Source organism: Dunckerocampus dactyliophorus, chromosome 6, assembly GCF_027744805.1.
Source record: "Dunckerocampus dactyliophorus isolate RoL2022-P2 chromosome 6, RoL_Ddac_1.1, whole genome shotgun sequence".
NCBI classification, from domain to species: Eukaryota; Metazoa; Chordata; class Actinopteri; order Syngnathiformes; family Syngnathidae; genus Dunckerocampus; species Dunckerocampus dactyliophorus.
In genome coordinates this window covers 10,766,458-10,792,501 of record NC_072824.1, presented here as the reverse complement: position 1 = coordinate 10,792,501, position 26,044 = coordinate 10,766,458, and the positions used below count along the sequence as shown (strand labels likewise).

At 40.2% G+C, this 26,044-nt stretch overlaps 1 protein-coding gene across 5 annotated transcripts in view; it reads left to right on the top strand.

Moving 5' to 3' along the window:
* gstcd (glutathione S-transferase, C-terminal domain containing) overlaps positions 1 to 23,823 on the top strand; it is a 61,174-nt gene extending 37,351 nt beyond the window's left edge. Inside the window, exons 8-12 of one of the 5 annotated variants that reach the window (XR_008570652.1) lie at positions 8,833 to 8,966; positions 13,703 to 13,733; positions 17,354 to 17,423; positions 19,564 to 19,733; positions 21,128 to 21,274. Coding sequence is in view for 2 of the 5 variants with exons in the window: in XM_054778715.1 (XP_054634690.1) it covers positions 8,833 to 8,966; positions 13,703 to 13,733; positions 17,354 to 17,423; positions 21,128 to 21,282 (390 nt within the window). In the remaining 3 variants the exon portion in view is untranslated. Of the gene's footprint in view, positions 1 to 3,066; positions 4,543 to 8,832; positions 8,967 to 13,702; positions 13,734 to 17,353; positions 17,424 to 19,563; positions 19,734 to 21,127 lie in introns of those variants that run through there. The other 4 variants (XM_054778715.1, XR_008570654.1, XM_054778714.1 and 1 more) reach the window with 4 other exon arrangements.
* Positions 23,824 to 26,044: the final 2,221 nt, after the last annotated feature.

Genomic DNA, 26,044 nt, shown 5'->3' with positions numbered 1-26,044 from the left:
CACTCTTGGGGTAATTTTGGTTTCGCCGGCCACTCCCGGAAAGGTTCACCGCTGTTCCATGTTTTCGCCATTTGTGGATAATAGCTCTCACTGTAGTTCGCTGGAGTCCCAAAGAAATGGCTTTATAACCTTTTCCAGACTGATACTGTAGATACCAGTTAATCTCAGCTAAATTATGTTTTAACGGGGAGGGCTAGAGCTGGGCGATTTGGACCAAAACTCATATCCCGATATATTTACGTTGAATATCAATATCCAATATATATCCTGATATTTTTCCACAAAGTGAGTTTACACAAAAGTCAAAGCCAAATATGCACACAAAGTTGTTTTAGTTGTTTTTAAAATGTAAAAAATCTTATAGAAAAATACCCGCTGAAACAAAATAGTACATTCTCTTTTTTAAATAGAGACAGTACGACCAGTCCAGGGTGTACCCCGCCTCTCTCCCGAAGTCAGCTGAGATAGGCTCCAGCATACTCGCGCGACCCTAATGAGGAGAAGGGGTATAGAAAAAGGATGGATGGATGGATGGATAGAGACAGTGAAATATAATCTTCAGTCTTACTCAGGCTGCACTCACGGTAGTCTCTCTGCAGCCGGGTTAGCGGCGTTAGCACTTCCATCTCATGTTCCCCATGATGACAGACGGTAAACATGGTTTATACCCTCTTTATACAGCAACCTTTATACCGCCTTTCCACTGTTCACTCAAACTTTTTACAGTGTACCCCTTCAGATATTTGACCTTAAGCCATGTACCCCCTACTCCTACTGTCTTTTCATATTAATTAACTTGAAATATTGACCACAGTTAATTGGTATTAATTTGATAGTAATTTCGGATCAAAGTTATGTATTTTGCTTGGTCACATTTTGGATAACGTTTCACATGACCACTAATAGATAAGTAATCATCCAACATATCTTTTACAAATATTGAACATAATTAATTGGTTAATTCATTTTAAAGTAATTCTGTGTCAAAATGTGTAATTTGCATGGTTATAGCTTGATAAAGTTTGACATGAACACTGATAAATAGTTAACTTTGATGTTGGCATTCTTCGGTTTGAATGGCTTGAATTTCAGCATTACATTTTTTGTCCACTGACGATGGCTATGGTTTAAATCTGCATAATACTGTTATTTATTACCAAATTGAAGGGGAAAGTTTACCAATCACGATGAAGCAGTATCTTAAGTACAAAAATACATACAACCAACGATAAAGCCCCAACCACAGTAGTGACAGGCTTTCACCCCTGCACCATGCGGGGATGAGAACAACAATATAAATAAAATCTTTGAGATTAAACACTATTAATGCACAAAATAATCATTAATCTTACTTTTTTGTTCATATGATGCACACAGAGCAATGAACAACATGGTGTGCTGTCTCTTTCCTGCTTTCTACTCCGTTGTCCATTGCGCCATATAAGGCGTTCAGGCGCTCTCGTAATTGAGAGTGTCAGGCGCAAATTTTTCCATTTTTATTCACGTACCCCCATGACAATTGCCGTAAATACGCGTACCCCATTTTGGGAACCTAGGCTGTATTATATTCATTGAGCACCAACACTTGATTATGCACGAAGGTTTCCCATTCATTTCTATGAATGAATAGGAAATGGTCCCTTGTGTCTCTTCTTCTACTCTCATTAAAAAAGTGCTTATCTCCTCTGACTATCAAAGTGCGGCCTCCACAGGTGATTTATGAATAGCATGATTAAGAATTTAGAGTTTTTGTCTTTTCTGCATTTATTTACTTTCAAAAATCATCTAGAGCACATTTGTCAAACTCGTGCCCTGGAAGGCCGAGACGCTGCAGGTTTTCTCTCCAACCAGTTTCTTCAGCAGGTGATTTAATTGATGAGCTCCTTCCCTCAAACTGAAGGTGTTGATCATTAAAATCACCTGCTTTAGTGACTGGCTGGAAAGAAAACCTGCAGTGTCTCGGCCCTCCATGGCACAAGTTTGACACCCTTGATCTAGAGGGCTGCATTGAACTCCATAGCTGGCCGGTTTTGGCCCGCGGGCCGTATGTTTGACACCCCTGCAAGTAAGATTCCACAACAGCAACTTGGAAGCAGCATTGCAAAACAATCAACGAGGCTTGGGCTAAAAACAAAAGGTAAAATTAGAGCCATTACATTGACGGAATGAGAAGTATTTTACACGCCACAGCAGATGTTTGCAGTGACATGGTCACATGTTTCATTGTCTGGTTGCTGGATACTGTGTCACTGTGTGAAATCGCCCAGTTGCTCCACTGTCTTGTCTTGGCTGGGTTCTGTATAAAAGGGACCGTTTTGCTGGATCTCTATGTAAAAGGAGCTTGTGATAAGCATTGCGACACATCACATGGCTGGACATGGGATTTTTTGGGGGGTTATTTTGCTGTCGTAAAATAAAAATGCCAGTCAGTCGTCTTTTCTGCCAGAGCGCACTAAGAAAGCTTTTCATTTCTTGAAGTGGAGCTTTATTCACAACCCTTTTAGTGGTGACCACTTCTATGAAGCACAACACACCACCCTTATTATACTGACAGAAGGCAGCTTGGCCCAAGAATTGAATGCTAGATTGTCAGCTGTAAAATATCTCATGTCCTTATTCTTCTAGAAATGTGCAGTTGTAACACATGACTGGTCAGGAGTACAGTGGAACCTTTTAGGTCGAACACAATCTGTTCTGGGATACTAGCATGCACTTTGTTATGGGGACTGACAGGAATAGAATTTATCTGTTCCAGGGTCAAACTTGGAACATCTCAGAACCCTCATAAACAGGCGTTTTCAGTAACGTTTTTACATTTTTTAACTGCCGTGTAAGGGAAAAAATAAGTTTGCCACTCTCTGTATCAGGAACAATCTTAACTATACTCAACAAAAATATACTGTAAACACAACACTTTTGTTTTTGCTCCCATTTTTTTATGAGATGAACTCAAAGATCTAAAACTTTTTCCACATACACAATATCACCATTTCTCTCAAATAGTGTTCATAAATCTGTGATAGTGAGCACTTCTCCTTTGCTGAGATAATCCATCCCACCTCACAGGTGTGCCATATCAAGATGCTGATTAGACACCATGATGGGGGGTGGGGGTCAGTATCTGGTGTGACCACCATTTGCCTCATGCAGTGCAACACATCGCCTTCGCATAGAGTTGATCAGGTTGTCAATTGTGGCCTGTGGAATGTTGGTCCATTCCTCTCCAATGGCTGTGCGAAGTTGCTGGGTATTGGCAGAAGCTGGTACACGCTGTCGTATACGCCGATCCAGATTATCCCAAACATGCTCAATGGGTGACATGTCCGGTGAGTTTGTTGAGTGTAATTACAAATCACAAATGTGCCTTCCACATCTCATTTTGTATCGTGTGTGTTGTAAAAAAAAAAAAAAGACATCTTAACAGGCAAATTTACCTGCTTTGATGACGTCTGAAGTTTTGTGTGATTCGAAATGCATTTTTTTGTCTGGAAAATTGAGTTTTAAATTGTGTGACTTTACCTGTTCTGCTGTATTTTTTTAGTAAGAAAGTTTAATAGAGTAAACATGGTTGCCAGGCACATCAGGTTTAATATGTGCAACCTGGCCAAAGCAATTGCTTGCAGTGCATACACATATTTCCCCAACAATGTGGCTGCCAAAGCTCTGCAGTGTGTGTGATCCGCGGCCAAGTGCATAAATTTCAACATGGGCCTTTGGACGCAGACAACTGGTTTAGGTAATCGGGGGAAGCACGTCACCATGTGCATGCTCTTCACATGCTCTTTTGCCAACATGTCTGATACAGTCAAGTGAAGGGGGATACATGTAGGTCTTGTTGTGATTACACAGGCAATATCACCAAAGAAAACACATTTCTCTTTCTCCTGCGGCATTTTTCAATCTATATTTTATCTTTTTATATGGACAGTTTCAGCCTAAGTAAAAAATAAATAAATAAAAAATCTCTAGAAAGGAGTTGCAGTTAAACCTCTGATCTTTTCTGGGATGTTGGTCAACCTTAATTGTTCCCATACAAATGAATGAAAATAGAAATATGTTCCAGGGTGAATCTGTGATCATCATAAACCCTTTTACTAACTGTACAAGCAGTGTTTTCGGTACGTTTTGAACGTACTTGACTGGCATGCAAGTGCAAAAAGAAGTTAAGCACTGTAAAAACGACAACACACTACTTTACCTTTGACAACAAACGATGTATAAGATGTCACTGCTTTTAATGTGAGTCTGTCATCATCAGTTGGCATTGTAACACAAAGCTAACAATCACAACCACTGAATCGTCACAGATGGATTTTTTTATATTTCTGCAATCTGTGTTATGCCCTCATTTTTTAACCATCTGCAGTCATTTTAAATCCAGCAGCTTTTATTATTGACTTCTACTTTCTGAGTAATAAAGTGCACAGATTATTGGGCTCTACCGCATGTGGGTGTTTTTAGTGCCTCTACACATTTGGTGCAGCAGCCTTGGATACTGCTTTGTCTGCGCATTCTTCCTACCTGGATGAACTGCTCCTAGCGGTAAGCTCTTCATGCTTTTGTTTTTGTGACACAATACCAGTTTTTAATGTCCTCGATTTAATGTGCAGAATTACCATATAATTATTACTTTGTCTGACTTTAAAGAAATTCTAATACTGTCAAGCATCTTTAATGAAGAAGGAAAAAAAAATCACTCTGATTTATTTGTCATCCTTTTCTATGATTATCATATCTGCACTCAAGCTTTTAAAAATGTAAATTGTATTCACATAATCTGGAGTACATTACTGGTGCTTTATTTTTTTTATTTTTCCTGAAGATGTGGTTGGTAAAATCAAGGTTTTTACGTTCGATGTTAATAAATTCAGGTGTGCTCTTGATTGACATTTTTAAATGCATTATTCCATGAAGTCTTCAGTAAGTGGTTGGTTAAATCGATGCACGTGTTTGAGAAAGACACAAATCAGGGTTGTCCTAAGTGCAGCCTCTGAGCCATTTGCAACCGGCAGCTTGTGTTTTGTTGGTCTGTGGCACATTTTAAAAATACGACTGAACAAGAAAACTTAAAAAAAAAAAAAAACAGCAATAGTTGAAATGTTGTATTTTTTTTCTTGCGGCTATCTGTGGAAAACGTCCGGACATCCCTGTCTAAAAGCCTTTACAAGCTATACAGGCAATTTATTAACAATTTTACATGCAACTGTAAAGTACAGTAAATTCCAGTGTATAAGCCGCACCCGTTAAATTTAGAGGAAAAAACAGATTTGTACATACTGTATATAAGCCGCACCGGACTATAAACCACAGGTGTCCATGGCATAAAATGGGATATTTAGTGCACAGAGACTTTTTTAAAACTTTTAATAAAATAAATGTTTTTTTCCAAACAGCACGTGCAAAATAGTGTTGCGACATGGCTATTTAAAGTGCAGAACAGCAAACAGCTAGTTAAACAGTGCCGAATAGTGAATGTAACATAGATAACAGTAGCCTACCAGAAAAGTCATTCATCGCCGTCCTCTTGGAAACTAAAAACAAAGTTTTCCTCTTCCCTTTCAGAAGTGAACAGCGTCATAATTCCTTCGTACACACACGTCGTCTGTCTCTCTCTCTCTTTCGGTGTGCTCTCCATGTCCCTTCATAGTCCCAGCCTTTCAAAACCCGTTGAAGATTGTGTTTTTTTTGTAAGGATCCACCAACAGACTTGTGCAATAGTTGCACAGTTCCTTCTCTGACAGCCAAATATATTGCCTTTCACTAGAAAGCGGCATCATATCCATTTCTTCATGTGCTTTCTCTGATGGAAGATTGTGACTACCGGGTTGTCACTGCATATGTGCACAACGCATCTACATTCCGGTACAGTAGGTGGCGGTATGCACCTAAACGTTGGTTGCGACCTGCCATAAACAAAAAGAAGAAAGTATTTTATCTGCACTCTTCATTTTTTATGTTTTTTATGTTTATGGAACGTTATGTAATGATTTTATATTTTTATGGAATTATTTTATGAAGTGATATCACCCTTCTTTTCTGTAAAGCACTTTGAAATATAGAAACGTGTATCAATATGAGTTTAATATGAAAAAACCTCAACATTTTAAAGTTTTCCCATCATGCATTTTGTTTGAGAGAACCATTTCATTGGAGTAGCATAGAAAGCATAGAAAATGATGAATGGCGCAGCAATGCTGCTTCTGTCCCCCAGAGGGAGCAAGAGGATTTGGAGCCCAAAGCCCAGAGGGCCTGTTGAGAAAATTGCAGCGCCCCAATGAAGGCTTTCCTCAGACATAATGCGTTATGGGAAAACTTTAAAATGTTGGGTTTAAAAATAACATGTAAAATCATATTGGGACATGTTTGTATATTTGACAGGTGTACCTTTTGTGTTAAGTTGCTGTGTGATGAGTTTAATGTTCGTAACTACTTGAAAGATGACACCGTGAGTCAGACTGTTATGTTGTTACACTGGTGTTTGTGTGTGTGTGTGTGTGTGTGTGTGTGTGTGTGTGTGTGTATATATATACTGTGTATATATATAAATATAAATAAAATGGCTTCCTGCGAATCCTAATGGGTTGACAAACCTGTGAATGCTCTATCGTTTCATGAGCGATCGTTTCCTCACTGACCTGTGAGCGGCACAGTATTTAAACAATTAGTAGTTCTGAAGTAAAGGTGATCTTACGAGATCAGAATTTAGCTGTAGATTAGCAGCAGTGCTGTATAAGATGCAAGGTTCAAAGTTTAAGAAAAAAGAAGCAGTTTATACACTGGAATTTACGGTATACTTAAGCGGATATGACACGTATGCCTGTGGTGCTACGTACATTGCACAAGTTTTACTTAGGGTCACTTGGGAAATTGATGGAAATTACACACTATTTCTGCTGGAGTTATCACTCTGGACTTCATAAGAACCACGGTACAGTGGTACCTTTTGTGGCCGCGTTTGAGTCATCATAGTGTGTGGAGCCCCCGGAGGATGCAGGTATGTGTCAATAGCGCGATTGCTGCACAAATTCCAATATGTCCCCTCTTTTTTTTTGGTTTTCATTCAACATAACAGGCTTTGCAATCTTGGTGGTATATTTATTGAATAATCCAAATCCAACTGACATTTGATTTTAGGATAAATTGTGCTTGTTGTTGCTCACTGTAAACTGCAGCGTGTGCATGCATACCCGGCTCCACCCAACCAGCGTGACAGGCTTAGCAAACACCGAGAAAGGTGGCTTCTGTGTTTTCTGGTTGTTTCTTGAACTTTTTTTGCCGTTTAGATGGACCATCTTAGTAATAGCGTTTTCCGAAATACATATTTTAAATGATTAGCAGTAGTTCTGAAGTACACTAAGTCCCCTACTAACGAACATCCGACGTGCGAACACTCGGAGATACGAACACAAGCCGACTGGTCTATTTTTTCATGTGTTTTGCCTTATAAGTCCATATTTATACTGCTACATGCTTGACCGGCAAACCCATATTTATACTAGTATATGCTTGACCAGCAGAGGGCACTGTGACACTGCTAATGGGACCAACAGATACAGGAAGACGACGAAGAGGAGAGAGGAAGCCTAAGAGTTGTATGATAGGACCCGGACAGAGCGTGTGATTAAAGTTTATGAAGAGTTGATAGGCCTGCTTAATTGTACACCACCCACAGAACACTACCTCTTTTAGAAGAGTCTAACCATGACGACTTGTCCTTTTTTCAATAACGCCTCCTCCTCCTCCTCCACCACCACAACGACGTATGCTCGACCACTCCTCTTCAAAGGTAAATAACATTTATCATTACGTATTATTATATCATTTTTATTATTGTTTTTTTCATTAATTATCCTTGTTTAATATTACTATGCATCCAAACTCATATTTACATACATACACATATACTGTATATGTATACACGTACATGTAGTACCTATATCATTGGTAATATTACCTTTTCCCCAACTTAAGAACGGTCGTCTGGAACCAATTGTGTTCGTTAGTTGGGGACTTCAAATTGTACAAACTTAAGGGTGCTAACCGTTTCATGCTTCACTGTACTTCTCTAAAGTTTTGGCCAGTTAAACGGGATCAAGGAAGACCACCGACATGGCTCCAACCAATTTTAAATACCTTTTTCTTGTTCAATCTCTATATTTTGTGCGAATTAACTGGCATATTTTTCCCAACAAACATTAAATTTTTGAGGTTCAACTGTACTTAAGCATTTCAGGTTTTGGGGAGTTAAAGGGGATCAAAGAAGACCACCACTTCCGTCTTACCAATTGTAATACCTTTTGTCTTATTAAAACTCTGATGATTTGACTTTACAGATGTATTTTTCCACAAAGAATTGAACAACCTCAAAGGCATTAAATTTTAGAGGCTACACTGTACTGTTTTGGCAAGTGAAACGGGATCGTACAAGACCATGAAAGCTTGGTGGTTTCCGTCCATGCTCCTTGCATCCGCCTTGTGTCTATGGAGCTCACTGGCTGTGATGTTCTGCTACTTGGCGCTGCTGCAAGGCAGCTTCCCGTGGATTCAGACTCCCGGACGCCAAGTGACACATTCTTGGAAAACATGAACCAAAGTTTGCTGTGGCTGTTTGAGCAAGATGGGGCTAATTTCAGTGCCGGGGTACTTAATGTATTTATATACAGACGTGTTTTTGTTTAATCCTCAAACTACCTGGAATTACAAACAAGTTTTATTTTACAGTGACTTCTACTGATGCAAACCAGCTCAGTAGACACCCTGAATGGTTGTAAAACATTGTAAACATATGTAATGAGTGTGCTTTTAATCGCAGTGTTGGTGTCTTTGTATCAGGTCGCACTCCACGCTTGCGGCGTAGCGACAGACATGGTGATGGAGCACTGCATCCAGGCAGGCGCCGCCTTCGTCATCAGCCCTTGTTGCTATGGCTTCATCCCTAATGCAACCAAGTTCACCTTCCCGAGGAGGTTTGTGCCTACCCGCCGTCACGCCTCAGGCTAGCCATCATTTTTTAAAGATGTAAATAGACCCTTGCGAGTGTAGCTGTCCTTTTCTGTCTATATTCCCCTTCCATGAGCTTTTGTTTTACTTGGCTCCATTCCCATTCCCCCATGCTCGCTGTGTTATGTTGCCCCTATTGTCACCTCCCTTTTACTTTCTGACCCTGGTTTTGTTGGCAAACAAGGCCTGAAAATTCCCATAAAGAACAGAATTGTTTCAAAGGAGAAGCCCCTTTTTGAGTAAAGGTTGTGTAGCAACGTAGCAAGTGGTGGTAACTAGGTCTGGGCAATTAACCAAAAATTTACCGTTACAGAAATTTATTACGATAACCGTCATTTTGCCCATGTCGGTAAATTCTGCATTTTATAAAAAAGGCAATAAAAGTCTTTTGTCTGTTTTGACTGTGTGGGCTGGTAGGCTGTTCACTCCCCTTTTAAGACTAGGTACAGCGTGTGTAGTCACATGACTCCACCCATCCAATCTGAACAAGAAGGCAAACGGACAATGAGAAAATGGCTGATGGTTCAAATGAAGATTTTGCGTTCCACAAAGATGATGTTGAGCAAAAGAACACGAAATGCAAAGTGTGTATGAAAACTGTTGTAACCACCCAAACACATCCTCTTCCACCACCTACAGCACAATCATGCTGTTGAGTTTGAAGATGTAGAAGCAAGGTTCGAGAAGTGCCACCCCCAGACAGCAGCCCATTACGGAGGCATTTGCAGGGGCGACACTATACATGAGAACGTCTAAGATGTGGATAGAAATAACCAACGCGATATCCTCCACATAGCTAAGGATATGGCTCCCAAAGCTACAGGGGAGCGCACGGGGTTTAAACGCCTCACCGTCGCGTAAATATTTTTCGCAAACCGTGCTTCCCAATATGTACAACACTGAGAGGGAGAAGGTCGCTGTCGAGCTTAGATATGTAAAGCTTTTTGCAGCCACATCCGACCTGTGGTAAAGTCACACCATGGAGCCCTATATGAGCCTGGCTGTGCATTACATATTGCATGTTTGTCACACTTAGATGTTTCAGATCATCAAACCAATTCAAAAAATATTAGTCAATGACATCACAGCTGAACACAAAATGCAGTTTTTAAATGAAACCTGTTATTATTTAGGGAGGAAAAAAGTCCAAGCCTGTGTGAGAAGGTGGTTGCCCCCCCCTGTTAAAACATAAATGTGGTTGATCACACCTGAGTTAAATGTTTCTAGCCACACCCTGGCCTGATTACTGCCACACCTGTTCTCCATAAAGAAATCACTAAAATAGGACCTACCTGACAAACTGAAATAGACCAAAAGATCCTCAAAATCTAGACATCATGCCGAGATCTAAAGAAATTCAGGAACAAATGAGAAAGAATGGGATGTCAGCCTGTGCACACATTGTTACAAAATCCTCCGTGCTTGCGGTTAAGAAAGATGTAGTCACTGATGTAATTCAAATGGCTTTATTAACAAGTGGTAAAACACACCACGGTGTAAACACACTCATACTGCCTGAGTCGCGCACACACACAACCGCACTATCTTGCGCTGCTTCCACTAACGCACGGTTACACCCAAGATGTGTTTTGACTTAACCGGCGTTTCAGGTGGCCCCTTCCACGTGTTTAGTTCAGGTGGGGCGGGTTAGTGTTTGTGAGGTAATACCGCCATGAATGAGCGGTCCGCAAGGGAAATATTTCCCCACACAAACGTTCCTTCTCACGATGACAGCATTTACTTGACATTATGCGAGATTACGTGTTTAACAGTAGATTCTGTTTTGATGCCGCGAGTCTGTCTGCGATTTGGCTGAATTTTTTTATAGTTTATTTTCCATTTTAAGAAAAATATTTTATGACTTGGATGTTGAAATCATGAACAGGGGAACCTTATGAACACAATAAGATACAGTCAAACCTGTCTTAGCGGACACTTTTATAGAACGGCCACCTGCCTATAGCGGCCACTGAAAAATCCCCCAGCAACAAATTTACATCTTATAGACCCTGTGTATAGCAGTCACCTGTCCAACGCGGCCAGCGGCCACCCATTTTGTCTCCCTTGGTCAATATCTGACTGCATATAGCGGCCAAATTACCAACTCAAGTAGAATCTTCATGCACGAAAAAGTTTTTTTTCAATCAATGAAGCCGTCGCGTGTAGACTTTAATTACTGAGTCCTAGCTCAGTCACAATCATTCACAAGATCCACACAAACTGTCAGTTGTTCCACATAAAAAAGCCGTCTTCTTTTGAGCTTGCTATTTCTTGGTTAAACATGTAACTTTAAGACCATTTGCACCAAAACTGAGTTTGGTTGTACTTAATTGAAGTATTTTAGAATGTACGTTATTTTTGATCAATCCTCATCCACAAATCCATCAAAGTCCTCATCTTCTGTATTCGACACAAAAAAAGCCGTCTTCTTTTCCGTTCGCTACTAGTCTGTTAACTTGTCAGTGTTATTCAGCTCCGAAGCAAAGAAGGAAACTTCTCCTGTTGCTTCTGCCAACTTTATTTCTTGAACGCGGCCACCAGACAGCAGCTCAGAACACACACACATCTCTCAGCATCGTCTCTCCTTCCTGCTTGCCCACAAGGCAAAGGTTAAACAAGCCCCACTACATAGCTGTCCAGCCAATGCCTGTAACAAGGGACACCGTTTATTTCCTGGTGTGCAGTGGTCAATACCGTAATGCCGCTTGTTGTGGGGAAGGAGAGACTCACGTCGCCGATGCACTTTAATGGCTTTATTAACAGCGGAGAACACTGCAGGACTTTACATCCACGCCAACACAAACACACTTCCCAACTCTCTCCAAACTCACAGCTAGCACTGAGCCTAGCTCTCCTGCTCGGGACGCCCACCGTCACTTCCCGTCACTTCCTGATGAACTAAAGCTGTAATGACACTCTGCCGTATAAAAAGTAAAATATTAAAAACAAGCGTAAGACATTACTAGCACAGCTTTGTTCTGTGTGTCGTGGATATATTCTATCAGTTATTATTAAGCCTCTAGCTTCCTTTTAGTAAGTAAAAACCTTGGCTATGATTGCACTACATTGTCATGTAGACCTACAAAGTACACTTGGAAGAACAAGAGGTGAATAAATGTATTGAAACTGATGTGAAACTGATGAGGGGTAGGATTAAATAAGCTTTGCTTCTTCCTACTCCTTTTTGGACATGCAAAATTGTGAATTGTACTATGTGATGTGCTACTGTTTGACTCTCATGCATGTTCAGGATGAATTAAAACCATGAACCATGATAATAACAAGCCTAGTAGTGCTGTACAACTTTTATCCGCAGTGCCCTCTACTGGTCAACATTATTTTTTTTCCCTTTTTTTTTTTCCTCTACTGGTCAACATTCAAACTGGACGCCAACCTGTCTATAGAGGCCACCTGTCTGTAGCGGCCACTTTCGCAGACTCCCTTTAGTGGCCGCTATAGACATGTTTGACTGTATATAGATAGAAATAGAAATAATTCAGTCCAGCGTCAAACGGTCGCCATAATCAAGTATTTATCATGTCATGTTTTAATTCACATTTTAATGCTTAACTGCCATGCAAGTGTAAAAATAATTTAACGGCTGTGTATTGAAACAAAAGTCGACTTTTTGATTGTTTTTTTTAACATTCTTCACCATCATACAAATGTGTAAAAGGTGTAACTGCCGTAAAATCTAACTTGTATAATAAGATGTGTACTCTTATGTCATATGTACATACTATTACGGTGTGTGCCTGGGAGGTGAGTCTCTTCACATACTCCATAGTAAATTACATGTACAATCGATGTATTTGTAATATATTTGTTGTGTTAGTATATAAACTATTTAACTCTATACAAGGGTGTTTATATTTGAAACTTCCACTGTATTTTGACTGCTTGTTTTTTTTGTTTGTTTGTTTTTTTTTTACTCCAAATTATTCAAAATACTGGAAGGCTGCAACCGTCGTAATCATACTACAGGTTTTCGCCTCATGGAGACTATATTTGACCTTTCAGATTATGGCTAATCAACTGGTCAACTGTTTGTGCTAGTCTAAGATCTTCCATACGGCAAGAGCACTCTGCTGTTGACTGTACTGCAAAAACGCTGGTCAAAGAGCATCTATATGAGTGCGCTGTGCTGTTTTTTAGAATGTGCTGCAAAAAAGGTCTTTCCCAAGTTTAGAAATGAACTTGCGGGCTAGTCTGATGTCATTCCCAAACCAGCTATAGCCCGAAGGCTGCCAGTTAAATTGCTCTGGTTTAGCTGATCCTTGCTTTGCACACAGTTTTTTCGCTGCTAACTTTGAAAGACTGATGAAAAGATATATCAGCTCGACGCTTCCACACATCAAGAAGCTCCATGATCACGCCGGCCGCACCTGCCTCACTCAATCTAGCTTTTACTTTCTGCTCTTTTCCCACCCTCAGGACTCTTCTCAGTCTGCAGGTGTAGACATTCCAGTCACCTCACATTTTTTTTATGATCTGTGAAACCAAACTCACCGAGGCCCTCCCACTTTGAGTTAATTTGACTTTCCGTTTGACCTGACAGACCCCGAAGCCCCCCGGCTTCATGTTGGTTTTTAATTAGCTGCAACCGCGTGAAACTATCATGCACGAGCCCACAGAACAAACCAAGATCTCCACTGAAACATCTGCACACACTGACCCATTCAACTTGTCTTGTTTCTTGCAGCAAAAGGTTCCAAGAGACTCTGATTTATAAGGTAGGTGTTAAAATGTTTCCCTATTGCATTTATCATTCACTTGCTCTGAGGTAGGATATTAACTACACCTGAGCTGCTTTGACTGGACATTCTTGCTTTCCTCAATTTGTCTGCTTAAATAAATGAAGCTAAAACTGCAGAGGCTCACACAGCGGACTGTGCTGAGCGAGGCCGTTTCACGCGATGATGTATGGGCCTTGTCAGAGCCTCCGGGATTTAATCTGAAATCACTGCAGGTGCTTGCCACGGCAACCTCTTGTCGAAACATCAGACCTCCTCTGACTTCTGTCGTTGGAGCGCTGGAAAGAAACATATTTTTGCTGCTGGAACTTGCAGAGCGAAAACTCTTAATTAGCATCTGACGCCTGCAGTAACGAGGAATGACAGCACGTTGTCAAAGCAAAAACCATCAATGATTAGCAATGATGTAAAGATGGTTAGCGTTGCCAGCCTTGCAGTTTCTCTGCATCCTTCGAAGAATACCTTTGGAGGCTGATCACACAGCCTTCATTGCTCCCTGCTGAAAAAAAAATGTAAATATATTGGTACCTCTGTATGTATTATTAATTTTAAAAAAATGCATTATCAAAATTATAATTCAAAAGTCATTGCCATTGCCAAGCATACATGCATACAGTTTAAGTATAATGGAACTCATTTCAAACACAATTCATTCCAGGACGCTGGTTTTGTGCATATTTCAAGACATAGTTCATTATTCCCCACAGGAAATAATGGAAATAGAAGTAATCTGTACCAGGGTTAAACTGTCACCATCCGGCATGATGGCGGCTCAACTTGCCAAGTTTGGGGGGGGTGCATTTTTCCTGAAAATTGTGCGACTTTTTGGGGATTGAGTTGATATTCAATGTCTTCTTTAATATTTTTTGCCTTTTGATGTACCGTATTTTCGCGGCCATAAGATGCACCGTATGAAATGGCGGAGTCTCAGTTACAGGTGCTATTACTGTATTTAACACATATACAAGGTGCACTGTATTATTGGGCGCAGGCAGTCAAACATAAGGGCGCTCAAGAGTCAGTGAGGAAGTGACAGTGCTTTATTTCTTTGGGCAGATTAAGAATAGAACTCTCATCCAGTTTATCAAACCCACTCGAAATTGCGGAAGGTCATCGCTCAACACAACAGTCTCAGTCATGGTGCACAGCTAAAAACATCACACAGCAACGCAGCAGATACACAAAAACAGACAAGACACTACCGCTATTTGTGCAGAACAATAACTGACAACTATGTAGCTCAAACATGTAACTTTAAGAGCAAGTACTGCAAAGTACTCTGGGGAACAGGACATGCTCCCAGCGCCGCTACAATACGCTAGCATGCATGCACGCTAAAACATACACTAGCATGCATGCACGCTATACGCTAGCATGCATGCTAGCGTATGTTTTTAAAAAGGCAGCGGGAGCAAAACTGAGTTGGGTTGTACTTTATTGAAGTATTTAACAATGTACTCACGTTATTTTTGATCAATCCTCATCCACAAATCCATCAAAGTCCTCATCTTTTGTATTCAAAATGAACAGCGGGGCAAATTCTCCATCAAACACGGCAGGTTCCCTCTCGTCATTGTCAGAGTCTGTCTCGTTGCTGTGCGGCTCCTCAGGAATGATGCTGGCTTTTGCGAAAGCTCGAACAACAGTGCAAGCAGACACATTAGCCCAAGCATCCACAATCCATTCACAAATTGTGGCGTAACTTGACGCCGCCACCCTAACCACCCCCCTTGCAAACCAGAAGCTGGACAGCTAGCCATGGCCCGGGATTGGAAAATGCTAGTTGATATTGGCAAGCAACTAATCTTTCCTCCAGATATTGCAACCACCACCACCCTCATGCCGGACTTGGTGCTATGGTCTCCTTCACTAATGGTGGTCAGGATCATAGTTTACGGTCCCATGGGAGGATTCCACCGCAGAGGCCTACGAACGAAAGAAACTGCACTACACAGATCTACAAGTAGCAGCAGATGCACAACAATGAGGATGGTAGGCCAAGGTCAGCCACCTGAAGTAGGATGCAGAGGTTATGTGGCTTCCTCTAACATCAGGCTCATGAAAGACCTTGGCATTCATGGACAGGCTGTGTGACAGACAATAAGATCAGTCTCTGAAGCGACCGAAAGCAGCCAGTGGGTATGGCTCAAACGCAAGAACCTTTGCTGGGCTCAAAGCAGAAGGGACGCCAGGTGTTGCCGATGAGCTCTCCGGAGGTGTCATGGGCCTATCATCAAAACAGCAATGAAGGAGGGTGCCCACATGACGACCCACCCCCTTCCTGCCCTTACCCAAGGTTAGGGTGTGAGAGGAAGGGGGGAGGCTGAGCGACAACCTGGTGCGGCGGCAGTTTTTGGTCCCATGTCAGGATCTCACTGCCTAGCTCATGTATTTTTTTTACTTTGAATACTACTTTATCATGCCTGTTCAACTTTTCCTTTCAATTTGGTATTACATGAACATGCAGACTTAAATCACAGTGATTGTGAGTGGACAAAAGTAAAGCTTCAAAGTTCAACCCATTCAAACGTAAGAATCCGAACATCCGGCTGTAATAAAAGATGTAGGACGAATACTTATCAGTTTATCAATGCTCATGTAAAACTTATGAAAATTTGACCATGGCAAAAAAAAATGAAGATTAAAAAAGGTTTGTTTTTTAAGTGTGCAGGAGAGGGAGGGTGTGCATGGCTTCAAATTCCTGAAGTGGTACATGACTGTAAAATGTTTGGGAACTGATTTTAAAATTATTTATAAAAATTACTTATAAAATTACTGCTTTTTGCTGTTTTTTTCCTCTTTACTTGTATTTTTAGAATTTGCCGAGTGCCATTAAAAATAAACGGCTGCGGTGCCATCTATCTGTCTTCGGCCGCACTTTGGACACCCTCGGCTTAATCCTTAGTAAAACAAATATGGAAGCACAAATGTGAGTGCAGTGGAACAGTTTTCTCAGGAGGTAATGGGAAGAGACATAATCTGTTCCAGGTCAAACTGCTGCCATCCCATAAAACCCATTTTCTTATGCTCGTTTTGAGGTTTATTCTTCCTGAAAAAATGGTCACCTTACTAATTGTACGACTTTAGGGGCGTTTGGTCTATATCGGGGTGTCCAAACTTTTGCCCCCATAAACCATATCCAGAAAGATTAAAGATCTTCAGTTTTTATGTAGTAAATGACCTCAAATCAATAAGTGATATGCTAAGTAGTTATAATATTTCAAGAAAAATATCCTCCATCTCACTTTTGTCTCTTAGGAGACAATTAAGATCTTGTGCAACATAATTTATGCCGACAGTTTGATCTCTGATGCACGTGTATTCTTATGAAACTGTTGAACGACCTATTGAAATCCCGCGGTATTGGGTTTATACTCCTTTTGAACAAAAATTCCCTGTGACATCCTCCAAAATCTCCCAACTCCCAGAAGAGTAGAAGTTGCTAAACCACCAAAGTGGGAGCAACTCCATCTTTTCTTCCAATTTTGACTTCCTGCAGCTGTTTTATCATAGTCACAACCGTATCGTGTTTCATCCAAAAGCTATCCACTTTGTAGAGAATCTGATTAAGTAGATTAACCAAGTGTCTTTTGTTTCAGGAACACATGATCTTGTGCCGCTTTGCCGACCAAACGGCTCCCCAGCTTCCTCCTGAGAGGCGACTGATAGGTACCGCCGACCACAACTTGGACTAGTTTCTGTTTGAACACACGCTGTTTGGTCATATACACAGAGAGGATGTATTCAATGACCTCCCCTTATGGGTCAGTAGCGACGCAGCAAAGCAGCTGCGGTGAACAGCTGCCACTTAAGCGCTGTCAGATTGTGAGAGAGGCGATGTGTAAGTCGTGTCCAGTGTTTCTTCATGTAGAGGGGGTGGAGCTTCTGGAACAATCACTCACGTCCTGTCAGCCTTAAATCCGTCGTGGCTACTTTTGCGGCCTTTGTCTTTTCAAAGTCAATTGCCTGCAGTAAGTACGTGGACATTATTTTGTCTATTGATCTAGCTAGGTAATCCTGTGCATTTTAACTCCAAAAACTGCGCTCATAAGGAAATTTTGGCTACATTATCTTTAACAACTAATCAACCAAATTGTGTTGTGGGTAATGGTTGAGTAATGTAGGAACCAAGTTTGACAGAGAATAATTCAAATAAATTAATTCCTCGTTCATCGCAGTTAATTGGTTCCAGACCCCACCGTGATAAGTGAATTTCCTCCAAGTAGGATTCCTGATTTATTAATGGAATATTTTTGTAGTTAGAGCATAGAAAGCCTGTTTACCACCTTCTAAATACTGCTTTTAACATTATTACAGCCCTCGAGACATGAACTAAAATCCCTATGGTCACCTACACATTTGTATTACTCAATGTAATAGACATAATAACAGAGAGACATCCATCCATCTTCTATGCCGCTTACCCTGAAAATAAGACCTATTAGACATGACATAGACTCACATGTTAACATTGGGAGAGTGCCTTTTTTGCGGACAGTGTACTTCCTGCGGTGGCTATTGTCTCATTAATGTAATGGAATGGCGGCTGAATGACACCACATCAGGATGACTGTAAATTAGGCTGTGTATTTGAAATAGACACAGAGCACTAAGTCTTACAGTCAGATTCTCAAAACACAGCATGAACAGTTCAACACTTAGTAGTTGTCATCTTCTCCGAATTTGTTTCCTACAAGCTAGCTCTAACCCAGAACACCACTCCCCTCTATAGCCCACACTGTAAACAGCAGCTCAGAACTACACTATACACCTGTCGCGACAGTAACATTACTGACACCTAGTGAAGAGTGTAGAATACTACACATAACGTCTTCAGAATGCCTTATACAGTATTTATATCTTTGTTCATTTAGCCTCTTTCATGCTTGAAAATGCTTAATTTAAGCCAAGAATATGTCAAATTTGCTTAAATATGCATGTTTTTGGACTAATAGTCCGTATTCAACTACGAAATAGCATATAGTTTATTAATTTAATATTTTGATAAAACAATACAAATAAATAAAATATTAAATGTAAAAAAAATTTTATTAAAAATGAATCCTAAAATAAATGTCATCCAATTCCACATGCAACCCACAAAAGACAAGTATTGTCATATGCACAGTAAAACAGGTAGTTCTGCTATGCAATGAAATTCTTGCTCTGTTCATTCTGTCAAAAAAAGAAAGAAAAACACAAGAAAAAGAATAAGAACATCAGAAACATAAATACTAATAAATTAAGCAACAACAACAGAAGAGACATTAATACAAATAATAATAAAAATAAATAAATAAAAGTGCTATGAGTGTGTGCGTGTGTTGCGTGCGGCATGTGTGAGTGCTTCGTTGAGAAGCCTGATGGCCTGTGGGTAAAAGCATTCAAGAAATAAAGTTTTGATCTAAATCAACCAGTTCCTCATACTGTACTTATATTATAAATAAATATTTACCCTAAATATTAACTTAATCAATTAAAGGGTCACTGACATGATTTTTCAACTTTGCTTAAATATGTTCTGTATTGTTTGTAATTCTGTTCTACGTTGTTCGTTTTTTGAAAGCGAACTTTAAATGATAAAAAATTACATTTTTGTAAGTTCCAAGCAGACATTTTGATCGGAGCTCGTCAGAAGGGGGCGTTTCCCAAGTAACGTCGGTGAAGGAGCGGGATTGTAAACAAACGCTAGCTAGTCGACTTGATTCGGTATATTTTTCATCAAAATAGTAGTCATGCCAAACCGTTGTGTTGCCGCTTGCTGTTCAGTGTCCAAGTGCTAATGTAAGTTTGTTTTCTTTTCCAAAAGATGAAGGCTTAAGACTACAGTGAACAAAACAAGTACGATAGCCACCCGCCGAGGAAAGTGCTTTAAGCGGACACATGCTGGAAGCAGCCCCGAACGCAGCTGTGAATGCCAGGGGAACCACACAGGAGAGCGGGGAATGAGCTACCAGCCGTCGCCGAGAACTGTTCATTGTAAGCTAACGCATGCTGTGAGCAGCAGCTTGTCTGGAGAACGAAGCAAGTGCTAATTTTGGATCAGCGCCTCGCATTCATTTCACTGAAAACTGCTACGAAGAAACACTTTTACAAGTACGGTATAAACACCTTTTGGATGCTAGGAAGCTAGCAACAGACTAAAGGAAGAGAAAAACATCAAAGTTGCCACAGAACAGAATAAGTCATGTCTTATCTACATATTGTATTGTAAACGCTATGCCACCATAACGACAATCATTCAAAGCATAATACATGTTATAAAACCTACTTTCACAATGATTTGTTGACGGTGGGGGGCAGGGCGGGGCGCAGACGAACGAACACAATAAAAAAGACTCCAAAGAGCCCCTTACTCTCATTAAGAGGCCAATTTAAAACAATAATTGAGGGATAAGCAACTCCAAGGTAATTTACACTTACCATTTTGGATTTGAAGCCGACCAATCTTTATCTGCATATCTTTGTCATCGGACACCTCAGCATCAGACACATAGTCCCATCGTCTGTGGTTCCAATAAATACGTCTTCATTCCATGTTTTGCAAGTATTCTATTCTACGTCTGGAGATTACATTTTTTTTAAAAGTTTAATCTCCAGACTTTTTTCCTCCTTAAACTAAAGACACATCGCTCAAATCTTTGCTATAATCACTGTAAACATCTTCTGTCTCGTCCATTCTCTCATGTTTTAATCCGGCTCTCCTTCACTGACGTCACTTGGGAAATGCCGCCTTCTGACGAGCTCCGATCAAAATGGCTGCGAACGAACCAAGAACAACATCATTACAAACAATAGAGAACATATTTAAGTAAAGTTTAAAAATGTCAGTGACCCTTTAAAGCCACTGCTTTTTATCTATTTTACTAAATTTGAAGTGTACACTTGCGTGGCATGGTTTGAAAAAGATTTCATTGTTTTTCATTGTTTTAGAGTGTATGCACTTATTTAGCTTTATCTGTGCAGGGTTCATTTTGAGATTGGCATTAATGCACAATGTTAATTGTGTGCATGAGAAGTTACAAGAAAAAAGCAAGTCATTTTGAGCCTTTAGAACAGGGGTTTTCAAAGTGTGAGGTGGGCCTCCCCTGGGAGATGCCATAAGACTTCAGGGGAAGCACAGCAGCTTGAGAAAAACAAAGAAAAAATATTTTTCAAACCTGCTAAGCTAACTTTTTTTAGGTTTAAAGATGAATAAATGGATTTAAACTTCAGAAAATCTGTTTTTCCATAGAGCAGGGTAGGAACCAACCATGTTATATTCTCTGTAAAGAGGCTCACAGATTGATATATTTTAAATTGAAGTGCGATACAGTCAAATTAGCAAATGTGGACTATTTAAATGCTCCCATTTCTGTGTTGTGTGATGGCAGGGAAGCAGTGCATGGGCCTTGTGGACTTGGACCGTTCGTGGGCGGCGGAGTCACATGGTTATCGGGTGCAGGTGATGACCATGGAGCCGGACACGTGCTCGCCCAAGAACAACATGCTGATTGGCAAGCCCCATGCGCAAGATGGCGCTCACTAACAGGACGCGGCCAAGCTTCCTGTAGGTGTGTCACAGGGTTACTTTCATTTTCAATTTTTGATATCAGCATTTTTATGTTGTTTTTCAATGTTTATATCTGTAATTGTATTATGCTAAAAGCCAGCTCTCAGGTGTTACTGGCTGCAAAATTGAAGGGATGGGTCGGGTCTCATTAGCCACCATGTTTAATTTGTGTAGGGATGCGCCGATCAGGGTTTCATGCTGCTGATTCCGATACCATGGCTTAAATATGCATTTTTCCATTTACCGGTAAGTGCTATTGGCCATATGATATGAAAGAAAGAACCCTAAAATCACCTTAATTTAGACAAAAACATATTTGACTCACTTTTTCAAGAGAACATATATCACATGTGAAACTTGCATAGGATGAGATGGAGTCTTTAAAGAGACTTTGGATGTGAGAGTACATTGGTAGAGCTCTAGCAGGACTTCCACATGAGTGAGACAGCACTTGGCGAACACGGTGTCTTCCACCGCTGAGAAAGGCTGGTCAACTTGTCCGAGTTCAATTATTTTTCAGGTTAGACTGATGATCACACCGTGAGCCTCGGAAACTCGCCATACTCCGTCAAGTGGTCTTCATATGCCGTATTAAAGCTTTTTAATGTGCTACCCCCGAAAGATACTTTTCGTGGCATGTTTTGGTAGTTACGTTTCATACAGCAGACATGATGTTTTTATTTAGGCAAGCCTGCACTATGAAGGAAAGTGGGAGGAGCACGATGCCCAAGATGTTAGTTAGGGCAAGACACTATACTGCACGCATGGATCACTGCGGGCTGCAATAGAGTACTAGACACAGGTGATCGGCTTTTGTGATCGCCATTGAAAGGCATTTATCGGCATATGCCGATCACACGATTTTTCAGGAAAATTGTCCGATACTAATCGGTGGCCGATCGATTGGAGCATCCCTAGTAAATAGTGTTTCTCACCTCCTTTAATTTTGAAATTGTGTGTTTTGATTATAGTTAATTCGACAAGTTGAGAATTGAATGAATCAGAAAAAAGAAATCTGAAACTAGACCTCAGCTGCTACGCCGTCTTCCGCCATCTTCTCATGTGACCTGAGACTTGTTTTGAAAAATGAATAACGGTTATGAACGAAAAGAAGCAAGAAAATTGCAAAGCTAAAAACAAAATAATACAGTTTTATATACATCGTTATCTGGATTTGCACCAAAATAGATTTAGTTTAAATTTGAAATGTGTATTTTTTGTGTAATCCTGCCACCAAACCGTGCACCAAATAAAACCATGTGTCTTGCTTTTGATAATAAAAATATAATTTGCGCTATGTGTGACACATTGGACGTCCAGTTGTGCTTTCTTGTGTTTCCATCATTAGTTCCAGTTTGTTACTCTTATTTCATATTTCTGTTTCCTGTGTTGGCCCCATATGCTGCAACTGTACTTTACAGTGCAATTTTACAATTTTAGCGCACTTTTGGTTGCTCTTTTTCATCCCGCTTTATTTCCTGTGAGCATTTTCCTCGCTCCTGTAGTGTTTTCTACATTCCATGGTGAGCCTACGGAGCCCTTCGGTGCTCCCTAAGCGAGCCTTAGTTGTTTGTTTAGAATTGTTGTATTTTTGTTAGTTGTGCAGTTATTTTTTACCTTCTTTTTTGCAAATAAAGGACTCTAATGACTGCAACTACGAGCATGTCTTTGCATCCTGAGGTGACGGTGAAACAAATAGTACCTACTGTAATTGTGACAGTAAGCAAAACTGTGACAATAATGACCTTTAACCCCAGCTATCTCGAGCAGCTTTATCTGGATTCTGTTCAAAATGTGGAAATTCAGGTTTTAAAAAAACTAAAACATCTTGATTTTCATAGAGTAATTCTAGTCTGTGCTGTCTAAATTAGGGCCGTTACAGTGCAATTGTTCTGTTTATCTTCCTCTGTCTGCTCTATAGCTATAGTCTGTTGTCTTCCAAATGTTTTTTTTTTTAAACACACACTTCTCTCCCCTGGAGGCTTCATTATAAAGCATGAGTTCACCCAAATACCAAAATACACCTAATATTTCCTCACTTTGCCCTGTGAGAGTTGACATCAAGTGTTGCTCCAAAACAACCAATACGTAACGCCTGGGGAAACATGGCAGTGATTTGGATTTTTTTTTTCCTATTCTTCACTGTGAGACAAAGCCAATTTCACTCAGTGTAATGAAGTCAATTTTGACCCTGGATTTGCAGGTCAGATAAATGAAAGTTTGGCGATGACGTCTGAATTTTTTTCTCTTGCGTGTCGTTGATTTATTAGGCAGACGTGTCATGTTTCAAATGACTGTCAGCCAGCAGGAGAAGCATTATACTGAAGATCTGTCACGGGCAGTCATTGCCTTCATTTATTTCCTCACACTAATGGTGCTAATGGCTGAAGGTAACCTGGACTCGTGCTGACAAAAGACTGTTAGGGCATTCCTAGATATGTTATTTCAGCGATTTGACCATGTATAACAAAAACGTCACTAAGTAGAGCAGACCTCTAACGAGTGGATTGCGTCTTATTGTTAGTGTTGGATCCAAATGGACCTCTTTGGAAATATGCTGTGGGATACAAACACCACGTGGCAGTTCCTAGGATGGTAATACATGTCTTTTATGACCTTGAGGCTAATACATGTTTGAAGCCTATGTGACATGCATATGGAGGAGGTAGTTGAGAAGGGAGTAATTACTAGAAAACGGAAGATGCTGAAATGAAATGATTGTAACTGTAGATGGAAACACTGATTGTTGTTTACTAAGCATTGAACAATGTTTAGACTGAGTGGTCAATTGATGCTATTCCTCTTTGATTCAAGGTCGTCAGCCTTAACCTGACAAGCTCTTGTAAATAGCTGACGTATGAAATAAATTCAACCAAATCTTATCAGGCTTTTTAAGATCAAATAGGCTAAAGCACAAAAGACCTTGACAATGACCTATATATTTCAACGTGTTATATTGGAAGCATCATTATTTTTAGTATTTGTTTAAATACAGCATTTTGAAAAGCATGTATGTCCAAATTTGGAAATTAGAACAAAATGTTAAATATATGTCTGAAAGGCACTTTGTCGCCATTAGTGGCTTTTTTGTGTGTGATTCTTTTTTTTTTTATCCGTCCATCCAAAAAGTCCTCAACATTTTGAGATACATTGTTTTCATTGGACATAATTCCTTTTTTGTTATTAGATATATATTTTGCTATATGTTGTAAATATTTATTTGTGAAGGTAATTCTAAAAAAACAAAAACTCATTGACCAATAAACATGTATTGTATTTAATATGAAGCATTTATATGTAAACTGTATGCATGTTTGAAATAAAGTAAACCATTACCATATAGTAGACATATACGTATGATGTGATATACTGTACATACACTCATGATCAAAATCTTAAGACCATTTGAAAAATTGTTAGAATTTGCATTTTGCACATTTGGATCTTAATGAGGTTTTACGTAGAGCTACAATACACAAAAACAAGAAGGGGGAATGAAAAAAAAAACATTTGGAACTTGTAATTTAAACAAAAAACAAACTGAAATAGGTTGTTTATCAGCTGATCAAAAGTTTAAGACCACAGGCTATAAAAATCTTCTCAAAATGTTCATTTTCTGTCAGGCATTCACATTGTCATGCCCTCCTGATGGCTAAAGCTAAGAAGCTTTCTCTTTTTGAACGTGGTCGGATTGTGGAGCTGCATAAGCAAGGCCTCTCGCAGCGTGCCATTGCTGCTGAGGTTGGGTGCAGTAAATCAGTCATTCTACATTTTTTGAAAAATCCTGAGCATTATGGAACAAAAAAGTCAAGTGGTAGACCCAAAAAAATCACACCTGCGCTGAGCCTTTGACCCAAATTAAGGCCCTTACTGGTGCCGACTGCAGCGCAATAACCATCAGACGGCATCTGCGGGAAAAGGGTTTAAAAAACAAAAAAACAAATTCAAAGACCTCGTCTCCTTTAACGCCAAAAAACTGCCCGTTTAGACTTTGCCAGGGAGCATCAAACATGGGACATTGAAAGGGAGAAAAAGTTTTATTCTCTGATGAGAAAAAATTTAACCTTGACGGTCCAGATGGCTTCCAACGTTACTGGCATGACAAGAAGATCCCACCTGAGATGTTTTCTACCCGGCACAGTGGAGGGGGGTCCATCATGATCTGGGGTGCTTTTTCATTCAGTGGAACACTGGAGCTTCAGGTGGTGCAGGGTTGTCGAACGGCGGTTTCTTACGTGCAGATGTTGCAGCGGGCATCCCTCATGACTGAGGGCCCTCGTCTATGTGGTAACAGCTGGGTTTTTCAACAGGACAACACTGCAGTTCACAATGCTCGCTTGACGAAGGACTTCTTCAGGGAGAATAACTTCGCTCTTTTGGACCATCCTGCATGTTCCCCTCATTTCAATCCCATAGAGAACATTTGGGGATGGATGACAAGGCAAGTTTATAAAAATGGCCATCAGTTCCAGACAGTTGATGCCCCTCGTGAAGCCATCTTCACCACTTGGAGCAATGTTCCCACTAGCCTCCTGGAAACACTCACATCAAGCATACCCAAAGCAATTTTTTGAAATGATTAACAAGAACGGTGGAGCTACTCATTACTGAGTCCTACTGAGAACATTTTTTGTTCTGGTTTGGAGAGTTTTTTGTTATATTTTGAGCAATGGTCTTAACAGTGATTTTGAACAATTTAATTGTTGTTTTCAATAAATTGCTTTTTCAAAATGCTTTT